This window comes from Lutra lutra, chromosome 8, assembly GCF_902655055.1.
Source record: "Lutra lutra chromosome 8, mLutLut1.2, whole genome shotgun sequence".
In the NCBI taxonomy this organism is placed as follows: domain Eukaryota; kingdom Metazoa; phylum Chordata; class Mammalia; order Carnivora; family Mustelidae; genus Lutra; species Lutra lutra.
This window is the reverse complement of record NC_062285.1, coordinates 41,923,330-41,935,829: the sequence shown is the minus strand read 5'-3', so window position 1 is coordinate 41,935,829 and position 12,500 is coordinate 41,923,330. Positions and strand designations below refer to the sequence as shown.

General features: G+C 47.6%; 1 protein-coding gene across 1 annotated transcript in view; it reads left to right on the top strand.

Annotated features, from left to right (window-relative positions):
- VWF (von Willebrand factor) overlaps window positions 1–12,500 on the top strand; it is a 135,488-nt gene that overhangs the window by 99,387 nt on the left and 23,601 nt on the right. Inside the window, exons 35-40 of the mRNA XM_047739853.1 lie at window positions 242–462; window positions 2,048–2,240; window positions 2,407–2,748; window positions 4,421–4,620; window positions 11,689–11,791; window positions 12,212–12,286. Of these exons, the coding sequence (XP_047595809.1) occupies window positions 242–462; window positions 2,048–2,240; window positions 2,407–2,748; window positions 4,421–4,620; window positions 11,689–11,791; window positions 12,212–12,286 (1,134 nt within the window). The remainder of the gene's footprint in view (window positions 1–241; window positions 463–2,047; window positions 2,241–2,406; window positions 2,749–4,420; window positions 4,621–11,688; window positions 11,792–12,211; window positions 12,287–12,500) is intronic.

Here is a 12,500-nt window from a genome sequence, read left to right as displayed (position 1 = left end):
ACTTGTCCTTCTAAATGTTTTCTAGAAAAATATTTACGGGCCAAGGATTACTTACCTAAGACACTCTCTTAGAATTGTTTTCGTATTCCGTAAAAAGGAGGAAGTTAGACTGCAGGAACTCAAGGGGCCATTAACTCTCAGCTCTGTTAACTGTGTGCAGCTTGGTAACACCTGCCTCTGCCTCTTCGCACGTATGGGAGTTTGGGGGAATGTCACACCCATCCTTTGCTCTCCTGTCCAGGTGTGTGCATGGGCAGCTCTACCCGGCACATTGTGACCTTTGATGGGCAGAATTTCAAGCTGACTGGCAGCTGTTCGTACGTCTTGTTTCAAAACAAAGAGCAGGACCTCGAGGTGATTCTGCATAATGGGGACTGCAGCCTTGGGGTGAGGCAGACCTGCATGAAATCCATCGAGGTGAAGCACGACGGCCTCTCGGTTGAGCTCCACAGTGATATGCAGGTGAGAGGTGCTTTCTCTGGGTCCCGTGCAAGGCAGCGGCAGAACCTCGAAGAAGCCTCTGCTGGTGGTTGGTTTTAGCTGGTGTGTCTTTTAGGGACCTCACCTTCTGCCTCCCCAGTAGAGCACCCCCTTCTTAGGAGGGACTCATTCCCATCTCCCTGGTGGCACATTTTCACGTTGTTCTGGTCCAGATGTGGAAGGAAGGATCAATTTTAGGTAGCTTTAAATCACAAGAACGGAGCTGGTTTCCAGTTGCTGGTAGAAGATTGGGGTTGGCTGTTTACCCAGCAGGCACTATGAGCCCCACGCCTAGGGCCTGTGAGCTTCCCGAAGGAGAATATTTTGAGCCTCAGTTAGGGCCTTTGAAAATATTTAGGGCCTAAACAAAATGTATGGCTCCAGAATTCAAAAAGAAAACTGAAAAACTGGTAAAAATAAATGTTTGACTAAATATTCACAAAAGGTTATATGATGCGAACTTATTTATTTGTTCATTTAGAAATCGTAAGTATTTCATGAGATGAAAACAACTGGTAGGTTAGCTCCTCTCATTCTGTAAGAATTCCTGAATATACACACTAATTATTGAACAATCGTAGCCAGGTCTTTACTAAATGAACCACTCACAGCCCCAGATTTAAAAATTAAAAAAAAAAAAAAAAAAGGCTTCCAAAAGAGATTATGCTGAGTGAAATAAGTCAAGCAGAGAGAGTCAATTATCATATGGTTTCACTTATTTGTGGAGCATAACAAATAGCATGGAGGACAAGGGGAGATGGAGAGGAGAAGGGAGTTGAGGGAAATTGGAGGGGGAGGTGAACCATGAGAGACTATGGACTCTGAAAAACGATCTGAGAGTTTTGAAGGGGTGGGGGGTGGGAGGTTGGGGGCACCAGGTGGTGGGTATTGTAGAGGGCACGGATTGCATGGAGCACTGGGTGTGGTGCAAAAATAATGAATACTATTATGCTGAAAAAATAAAAAAAAATTAAAAATAAAATATAATCATTAAAATACAAAAAAAAGGCTTCCAAAATTTTAAAAATTTGTTGAAATTTGAAAATTTATGTTTTGTTGATATTTGTTGAAAATTTGAAAAATTATGTTCCTTGTGGTACATGACTGCCTTTTAAAAAAATATGTTTGATGTATAGTGGGGCCTCCAAAGCGCTAGTGACCCAAAACACATACATACATACATATATGGACTTACCATAGTTCCGTGAGATGCTCCTGGAGACACTGTCCCTGAGTTGGCAAAAGGCAACTTTCTCAGCCTGTCTGGGAGGGGTCATCCTTCCCTGTTGAATGCATACAGACTCAAGGCTGGCTTTTATCCCCTGGGCTTTCAGGTTCCAGGAGCGTGGCCATCTGTATAGGATTCTGATAATCTGTTCTGCTAAGCTGTGCAAAGCCCTTTTATCTTAGAAGAGTTACTGGCAAATATCAGAGTTTGTGGATGACATTGGAGTTGAGGGTGGCAGAAGCGTAGGGAGTGTCAGGAGCCTCGGGAAGAAGCTAAGAGTGAAATTCTAGGATTCCTTACTGCTATGACTACTGATAAGTCACTTCCTTCTTTGGACAGCTGACAGTGAATGGGAGACTGGTGTCCGTCCCATACGTGGGTGGGGATATGGAAGTCAATGTCTACGGCACCATCATGTATGAGATCAGATTCAACCATCTTGGCCATATCTTCACGTTCACTCCACGAAACAACGAATTCCAGCTGCAGCTGAGCCCCAAGACCTTTGCTTCAAAGACGTATGGTCTCTGTGGTGAGAACATTCTCCTTTGTTCTGATCTCAGGTCTCTTGGCTGCTTGTATTTCTGGGTCCAGTTGATTGTAAGGTTCAGATGCTGGTGAACATGGAGAATGACCAGGTCTCCAGCATCAATACATGGGCACCCAGGGCTACCAAACTTGCTTTTCTATCCGTCTAGGGATCTGTGATGAGAACGGAGCCAATGACTTTGTGCTCAGGGATGGCACAGTCACCACGGACTGGAGAGCGCTTGTCCAGGAATGGACCTTGCAGCAGCCAGGGAAGACATGCCAGCCGATCTCCTGGGAGCCGTGTCCCGTCTCCAGCAGCTCCCACTGCCAGGTCCTTCTCTCAGAATTGTTTGCTGAGTGCCACAAGGTCCTTGCTCCAGCCACCTTTTATGCCATGTGCCAGCAGGACAGTTGCCACCAGGAGCAAGTGTGTGAGGCCATCGCCTTGTATGCCCACCTCTGTCGGACCAAAGGGGTCTGTGTCGACTGGAGGAGGACCAGTTCCTGTGGTGAGTCTCCATAGGTGTCCTGTAAAGTTGTGAAGACAAACTGATTTGGGCTTGCTCAACCCTCTCTGGGCCTTCTCTTTCTGGGTGATAAAGATCGAAATCCCTGTTTTTCCCATTACCTAGTATCCCATTTAAGATCAAATAAGACAGTAGACGTCTCAGTAATTTGAGTGTAGAATGTCTGTGTAAATGGAAACGTTTTTATAGTTCAGACAAATGTGACTTTAATGTATTGGACATAGATAGGTATCAGCAAAGTGCAGAATGACTAGTTGCTTGAAATTCCCCCAGGGTAGCAGAGGTTCACAGGGTGAGCCACAGCTGAGCAGGATGTTGAAGTGTGAGTGGAATTTTGTCACCGAAATACCAAGAGGCATCTTAATTACAAAGACCACGAGATTGCTAGTGGAGGTACCTTCCCAAGGTCAGCTCCCTAACTTGGAGTTGGCATTTATTTATCATTTAGCATGTGGGGGATACCACAACAAATCAGATGTGCCTCCTGGCTTAAGGGGCACTGGAATGAAAGAACACCGAACTTCGGCACCTCCAGTTACTGGATATAATCCCTGACTTTCTCTGGAGGGCAACCAATATATGCAAGCCTCTTGGAGTCTCAGAGTTTATTGTCATAGAGCAGTCGCAGCTCGAACCAGTGGCTGCAGGACTTGGGCACCTAGTCCCAGCTCAGGGGGCGATCAGCTGTTCTCTCTCTGGACCTTGCTTTCTGCTTCTCAGAATGAGATAACCCCTAGGTTCATTCCAGCTCTGCTGTTCTGAGTCTCTTAGCTGGTAGTGCCCCGTTTCAGTCTGCCTGCAGATCAAGGGGCAAATAATCATTCTTGAGTTAGCCATAGTCCTTCTCTACTTACTCATTTCTTTGTCTACCCCTGGCTACTCATGGTGCGTTTACAGGAAAATGCTTGGTGCTCTAAATCCTTAGACACTCCTGCCCCCTGCCTTGGTGCGGTGAGAAGCGGTTGAGGGGGGCCAGAGTGGGACAAGTGAATCAATCATCTTGTACATTTCCTCCAGGCAACTCTTCATAGCTGTGCATTCCTTATTTAATTTAGGAGTCTTTTTAAAGAACTCACCATACCTGTATTCAAAAAGAAGACCCATAAAACTTTCTAAGGATACATCATCCATTAGGATTAAATTTGGCTCAAATAACAGAGAAGTAAAAATTCTCTCTCACAGGTGTGATCAGAGGGAGGTGCCTCCAGCTGTTCTGGGTTTCAAACTGGATTCTAGCTTTTTGCTCTGTCCTCACTTGGGTGTCCTTTTTTCTCCTGGTTTAAGATGGAGCTCTAGCTGTCAAACCCAGGTTCCAAATGGCAGCATGGGAGAAGAAAGGAAAAGGGACAAAGGACAAGCACAGCTGCCCTTTAAAAAAAAAAAAAAAGAAGGAGAAGAACCCTGGAAACTGCTATTGGAGTCTACATCTGCGCTTACAGTTCATTGGGCAGAACTGCAGTCATGTGATTACACTTAGCCGTAAGGGAAATTGGGAAATGTAGTCTGTATTCTGTGGTCAGGTGCCTCACTTCCAAGTCTACTTTTATGGAAAACGGAGGAAATAAAAATGGGTAGTCAACCACTTTGAAACCGCTGTGTCTCTGTTTCTCTGTGGTTGGTGTGGGCTGAGTGTGACCTTGTTCTCTGTCTGCAGACATGTCATGCCCACCATCCCTGGTGTACAACCACTGTGAACGTGGCTGCCCCCGGCTCTGCGAGGGCAACACAAGCTCCTGTGGGGACCATCCCTCGGAAGGCTGCTTCTGCCCTCAGAACCAAGTCATGCTGGAAGGTAGTTGTGTCCCCAAGGAGGCCTGTACCCAGTGCATCAGCGAGGATGGAGTCCAGCACCAGGTAAGAGCCTTGGCCTTTCACCTCCTCATTTGCTCCCATGGGCTGCTTCTCTCGTGGGGTGGTAGGGTGAAGTGTTCACAGTCAGTGGCCCCTCCGACTGTGGCAGCAAGGTTCAGCTCTGAAGGGGATCACTGAAGAATAGGGAAAGAGTATGGCACAATGGCTTTGGAACCAGACACATCTTGGTTCGAATCCCAGGTGTGTCCTGTATTAGCTGTGTAAGCAAATACCAAAGAATTAATAACATGTTACTATTACTACTACTGTTATCATCATTATATTCATGTAAGTAGAAGGCTATAGGAACCCAGAGGGGATGGGAAAAGAATATATATATATTTTTTTAAGATTTTATTTTTTTGACAGATCGCAAGTAGGCAGAGTGGCAGGCAAGAGAGAGAGGAGGAAGCAGGCTCCCTGCCGAGCAGAGAGCCCGATATGGGGCTCGATCCCAGGACCCTGGGACCATGACCCGAGCCGAAGGCAGAGGCTTTAACCCACTGAGCCACCCAGGCGCCCCGGGAAAAGAATATTTATATTAATAGTGATGTCTACTGTTATTACAATCTATTATGTACCTTGCACTGTACTAAGCCCTATATATTCATTATCTCAACATTTTTTGAAGGCTTGTTTTGCAAGATATTAACAATCACCTGTGGTCAAGAGAGTTTAAAGAACACTAGCTAAACAGGTTTCTTTACTGCAGCATTCTTTAAAGCTTTTAATGTGCTAATGTATGGTGCAAGTATTTAAGAGGGTTTTGGCCTCTCAACCTTATCTGACCATGGCAATTGTATGTGTGTGGGAGTGAGTGAACATGTGTGTGTGTGTGTGTAGCATTCCCTTGGACAAGGGTACCACAGGACACATTGGGATGTCTTTCATCATCTTGGTAAATACTTACAAAATCTTTAAGAGAGAACCAAGGCTTAGAGAATTTCTTTGCCCACGGACATGGTTTGTAGGGGACGGAGTTGGGAACGGGACTCAGTATTCAAAGCTCTGTCTGACTCCCAAGTATGCTCTTTTGATCTATGAAAATGCCGTTTTGCTCGGTCTTCTTTGGCTGATTTTTTGGGAGTCACGGAGTCATCAGTTCTTGTAGTCCTCTAAGGTTATTGAGTACATTTTGAAAGAACACTTACCAGACTCTCCCCCATCTTGGCCGACGATGGCAGTCATAGTGTCAAAGTTGACAACGTGGACATTGGTAGTAGATGGACAGTGTGTGTCTGTGTGCACGTGGCTGTGTGCAGGAGTTCTGTCCTTCCTCTCAGACAGGGATACTGCAGAGCATGATAGAGGGAGAGCAGACTTGGCTTCTAGCAAAAGAGACTCTATTCTATGATCAGATGCTGCACCCCACACCTAACATCTCCATCATCACCAGGGAGGACTTTTATCACTAAGTGAACCAGGTGAGGTGACTTACTATTATTTAACCACAACTAGGAAAGCTCATGGTAACTAGCTGACCAATCTAGAGAATGATGAAAACAGTAATTCCTGTAACAACACTGTCTGTCCCAGACATTGTCAGCCACGAAATGAACCATTTCCTTTCACTCTCTCCAAAACTCCATAGGGTCATTATTACCTGTGCCACTGAATGGGCGAGGAGACTGAGGCTCAGATAAAGCTGGGGTTCCTACCCATGACACCAGGGCATCCCAGAATGTCCTAGCCCTGCCTTCTATCCCATTGGAACCACAAGCTAAACTTTGAGCTGTGTGTTCATGGATGCACAGGCGTTCATCCAGTTTTGTTTTGGGGCTTTATCCTAGTGGGCCCCATTTGCTCTCACTGTGGAGCAGATGAATTAGGAGGGAAGACCAGTCCCATTCTACCTCTGTATTTCAACTTGCCAAATGAAGTAACTGCGTGTCCCATAATACTCTCCAAAACGAGTAATTAAAACCTTGCATTGCTCTCCCTGACCCGCACACTCCTAGAGTCCCTCCCACTGGACTCAAAAGGTAGGTACTCTTCACATGGGGTACCAGGACCCAGTGGTCCTTTCAGCCGGGATTTGCTGGTGGTAGCAAGGCACTCTCAGAGGGAGGCAGAAATGGTTTCTGCCATCTTCTTAGGCATTCTGCAATGAGAAGGAAGCTGAAGTTTGTAAAGCGTTTCTAGCTCCCTGAGTGTCATTTGGCTGCAGGGTGCTGAGAGCTGGAAGCTTGTGAATTTTATCTCCGTGTCTCCACCCACCCCCTCTGACTCGAGTTCTCCTCTCACCTTCCATCCAACACATTGGAATATGTGTTTGAGTTGGGTAGAGAATGCTTCCAAGTAGTGCAATATTTTGGACATAGAAGCAATCTTAGAAATGTATTTCAGAACCAAGTGACAGTAAAATTAATCAAAAACTACGAAGGGAACAGAGCCAGTTTCAGTTTATTGCAGAAAATGTAGTTTAAATGGATGAAAACAAATATCTGATCAGCCACCTGCGATTTCAGCTTTTCCATTCAAAGCAGAGAAAGAATAAAAATCTAACACGGAGAACAGTTCCATTAAATGAAATGTCTTTAAGCGAAAAAGAAAGCCTAGACAGCTTTTCTTCAGGGAAATAATCCAGGGTGTAAGTCTCTGGTGGTAACGTTGGAAGGGCAAAATATTTACCAGTTTCCATAGCTCTTGTTGATTTTACAGAACACAGTATAAACACATGAGACTTTGTGGCTGGCTCAGAGGGGATCCAGGCCGAGCAGCGAGCAGCGAGCAAGTGGCTGTCCCTCTCTGGGTTGGGGGCTGCGCAGGGGGCAGCAAGGACTGCCTCCCTCACTCAGGGACAGAGCGCCTCTAGCCTGCGCTTCCTCCTCCGTGGTCTCTGCTGTGCTCTGGTGGCCCAGTGCCCACATTTTCCTGCATCTTCCCCCAGATCTTTGGCTGGGGTGGGTGGTGCATGGTCACTGGCTGTGTCCCTTCTCTGACCTGGGGTTTTGAAGACTTCAGTTTTCCCTTACCATATTCTCTGCAGGCCGTTCTTTGTCATCTTTACTGAATTTAGAACTGCAGCCAGTTCTCATTCCTGTTCTGTCCTGGGAGTAGTCCCTCCTGGCCTTGGTACCCAGGAGGTGAGGCAGGACAGGCTACTGGAGTTGACCTGTCCTGGTGCAGGAGTGCCACCTGCTGGCATGTTCACTGCATAACCGGACAGGTGATACCAGGGCAGAGCTGGCCGCAGGTGCTTTTTAATCCGGAAAGGGCTTTCTCAGGGACCACAGAGGCTGTCCCCTGCCCCGGGCACTCCTCATTAAAGCCTTCCTGAAAGAGGAGACTTAACACCTTATTTTGGCCATCTGATGTTGTCTCTTGTTCACTCTCAGGATTGTGGAGAAATTGTATTATTTTTTTCTTGAATTTAGATATCTAAAGTTCTCATTTAAAAAGAGAGAAGAAAAACCCAAACAGGAAAAAAAAAAAATGATCCTATCCTTTCTCATCTCATCACTTTTGCCGTTTAATGGTCTAAATATAGATCCTTGATTGGTCATTTTCTTAACATTACCATCCATGCAAAAGGCAGGAAAGAGGCAGAACAGAGTGAGGCCTGGGGACATGTGAGATGTCCCCCTCCTCCTTCCACTCCAGGCCTCAGAGGCCAGCGCCCTGGGCCCTTCCTGGACATTCCCAGCCCCTAGGAGAGCACTGGGCTCTGGGGCTGGCTCCTGCCTTCTCTGTCCTGCTCACTGTTACCAAGGTTGTCCTTATTCGACATTCTTCTCTCTGAGGCAGGGTCCTGCTTACAAAGTGTCAGGGTGAGTATCGCCTACCTTGTGAACCCCCACCCCCTGAAGTGGAAAGGGAAGGCCTCTAGAATCTTCTAGATATCCACAAGGACCTTCCACCCTCTGTTCCCACTCAGAATTCCTTCTCCCTCCCTCTGCCCGGCTCCTTCCCACTCAGCACAGTGCGCCTTGTGAGGCCTTTGCGGAGCACCCCAGCTTCTGTGAACATCTCTTCTGCCCTGCTGTGGCTCTTGTATTTCTCGTTTTTAAAAACGGCTTTATTGAGGTGTAGTTTACTTACAGTAAACAGCTCCTATTTAAAGTGTACAATTTGATGAGTTTTGACATACGGACATTCCCATAAAGCCATCATCGCAATCAAGACAATGAACATTTCCATCAGTCCCCAGTGTTTCCTTGGGCCTCTTAGGAAGACATCCGTTGCCCCCATCTCCCACCCCCAGGCAACCACTGCTCTGCTTTCTGTCACTAGAGAGACGTTTACATTTTCTGGAACTTTCTATAAATGGAATCATGCAGTGTGTACTCTCCCCCCACCCCGTCTTCTTTCACTCAGTTTGATACTTCTGAAATCCCTTCGTCTTGCACGTTTCCATAGTTTGTTCTCATGGCTGAGTAACGTGCCAGGCTGTGAATGTATCACAATTCATTTCTCTCATTCAGCTTTTCATCGATGGGTCTTATTTCCCTGGCTTGAGCGTCAGCCATTTGAGGGCTGAGATGGGGCTTTTGGCCCCCGCCCCGCCCTCCCATGGCCCCGACAGTGTGACCTGCCCGTTGCAGGCAGTGTGATTGCCGACGAAGGCAGCTGGAGTGCAGAAAGCACGAGGTGTCTGGGGCCGGAATGCCAGGTTTAATCCTGGGGGGTACCTCCTGGTCGCGTTTCTTGTCTGGGTCTCCATGCGTCATTTGTAAGTGTAGATAATGACAGTACTTCCCTGATACGGTTACTGTAAGGAGTATGACGTGAATAAAATGTGAAGTCCTTAGAAAGAGATCTTGAACATATTTAATGCTAGTTATTGCTGGGAGGCAATAGAGCATGGTGTCGAAGAGAGGGCTTGTGGGTTCATATCGTAGCTCTGCTGCTCTGATGGTATGACCCTAAGGAGAGGCCTCAGCTTTCCCATTTGACAAGTGGGGGTAATACAGATGTCCTCACTAGCGGGCTGCAGTGTGAATTAAATGAGTCATTTATATAAAACCCATAGAACAGGGGTGGCTGGGTGGCTCAGTCTATTAAGCGGCTGCCTTCAGCTCAGGTCATGATCCTGGAGTCCCAGGATCGGAGTCCCACATTGGTCTTCTTGCTCAGCAGGGAGCCTGCTTCTCCCTCTCCCTCTGCCCTTCCCCACCAGCTCACACACACACTCTCTCTCTTTTAAGTAAATAAAATCTTTTTTAAAAAAGAAACCATAGAACAGTGGTACAGAGCATATGCTCTTCAGACATTGGCTGGTATTACATACTGAGTGAGGGGAAGGTATCAAGGTCAAAGGATTTAACCTTGGAGGAAGACAGCAGCTTGGGGGAAGAGTGTTTTCCTTGGAGACCTCTGATCTTCCTTCTCAGCTGACTGATTGCTGAACCTGGAAACATGCAATAAATAAGACCTTCTTCTTCTTCTTCTTCTTTTTTTAAGATTTTATTTATTTATTTGACAGACAGAGATCACAAGTAGGCAGAGAGGCAGGCAGAGAGAGAGGAGGAAGCAGGCTCCCCACTGAGCAGAGAGCCTGATGCGGGGCTTGATTCCAGGACCCTGGGATCATGACCCGAGCTGAAGGCAGAGGCTTTTTAACCCACTGAGCCACCCAGGCGCCTCTAACTAAGACCTTCTTGACCTGGGAATTTTTTAGACTTTGAGCTACTGCTTAAGAATGTGTTTATTCTTAAACACATTTTGGTGTGGGAGATTTATTTTATCTACTTTTATTTAAATTTAATTAATTAACATATAATGTATTATTAGTTTCAGAGGTAGAGGTCAGTGTTTCATCAGTCTTATATAATACCCAGGACTTATTATATCACATACCCTCCTTAATGTCCCTCACCCAGTTACCCCATCCTTCTACCCCTCTCCCCTCTAGTTATCCTCAGTTTATTTTCTATGAATTAGAGTCTCTTATGGCTTGTCTCCCTCTCTGATTTCATCTTGTTTTATTTTTCCTCTCTTCCCCTATGATCTTCTGTTTTGTTTCTTAAATTCCACATATGAGTAATATCATATGATAGTTGTCTTTCTTTGATTGACTTATTTCACTCAACATAATACCCTCTAGTCCCATCCATGTTGGAATAAATGGCAAGATTTCATTTTTCTTGATGGCTGAGTAATATGCCATTGTATATATACACCACTTCTTTATCCATTCATCTGTTGATGGGCATTTAGGTTCTTTCCATAGTTTGGCTATTGTGGACATTGCTGCTATATAAACATTCTGGTGCACGTGCCCCTTCGGATCACCATGTTTGTATCTTTAGGGTAAATACCCAGTAGTACATTTGCTGAGTCGTAGGGTAGCTCTATTTTCAACTTTTTGAGGAACCTCCATGCTGTTTTCCAGAGTGGCTGCACCAGCTTGCATCCCCACCAACGCCACAAGAAGGTTCTCTTTTCTCAGGGGCAGGCCATTTAAATGTGAATTTAATTTTAACTCTGAATTTGACTCTCTGGCTGAGCATAGAGGGATGCCTGGTCCTGGCTCGGTGGTCCCCGCCTGCACTGGTCACAGTCTGCACGGCCGAGGTGGGCCTGGTGCCCTCTGTTTGCAGGGGAGGAAAGTGGCCGGGGGAGTGAAGCTCCACAGTGGAGTTCAGGCCTCCCTGACTTCGCAGCCCTGCTGCAGGGGGGCTGCCTGCAACTCTGGGAAAGCTTCGCCAACCATCATCTGCCCTCCGGTCTCCCAGTCCCAACAGTGCGACGAGTCTGAGAGTCTCGCTGTCCACCCCTCACACCTCTTCCTGCCCCATCCATGTCTTATCAATTCCAGGAAGAAATGGAATCTGTTTCTCCAGCTGCACCCCAGCTTTGGCTTAGGAACCGGCCAGCTGTGTGGCATGGGAATGCTCCCCTTCTCGCCCTGCTTCCTTTCAGCACCCCTGGTGCTTCTTCAGCTCTCTCCTCTCAGAACCTCACACTGCCTTTCAGCGTGTGCTTAACTGTGTGGTTGTGACAGGCACGGCTCGGGCCCTGCCCTACGAGGGGAGACCGAGCCGGAAGTGGGGGGGACCGACTTCCATGACCTCTGAGGCTTTGTGCCCCCAGTGTCCTGGGCCTTCTCTGAAACTTGTTTTCCTTCAGTTCCTGGAAACCTGGGTTCCAGCTCACCAGCCGTGCCACATCTGCATGTGCCTCAGTGGGCGGAAGGTCAATTGTACGTCGCAGCCCTGCCCCACGGCCAGAGGTGAGTGTCCCCATCCCTGCTACTCCTGGAGGAAGGACCACTTCCAGGAGCCCTGGGCCACCCTGTCTGCATACCTGGCGGGCCAGATACAAACGTCTGTTTCCTCCACCCCTCCTGCCCACCCTTCCTTCCCTCACTGGACTCGGGGTCCCCTTTTCTGTACCTGGAGTAGATACTCTCAGAGGTTAATCCTGCCCTCTCCACCCCATCCCTACCTTGGCCTTCAGACTCAGAGTCTCCTGGAGGGCACGTTCGAGGGGGCCACCAGGACACCCCGAGGAGACTCATTTGTCAGAGGCCCCTTGGCCCGATTCCTGGTGGGCCTCGCAGGCAGGGCCCGTGCTGGTTTTTCGCAGCATTCTGAAGGCTGCAGGCTGCAGCATCACCGATCTCTCCCACTTCCGTGGTCTTCTCCCTCAGCTCCTGTGTGCGGCCCATGTGAAGTGGCCCATCTCCGACAGAACGCAGAGCAGTGCTGCCCGGAGTACGAGTGTGGTAGGTGTCCCGCCCTGGGCACCTCCCCCAGGGTGCAGGCCCCAGCCCCAGGCGACCCACGCGGCAGGTGCTACAAGGCACATGTGGGCTCAGGCACAGGGTGAGCCAAAGGAAGGGGGTAAGGGCTGACCGGCTTTTCCAAAAAAATGGCAAGAGTAACCTCTGCAAAGTAGGATTTGCTTCCTAGGAAAAATTCTGCAGTGGATTATGAAAT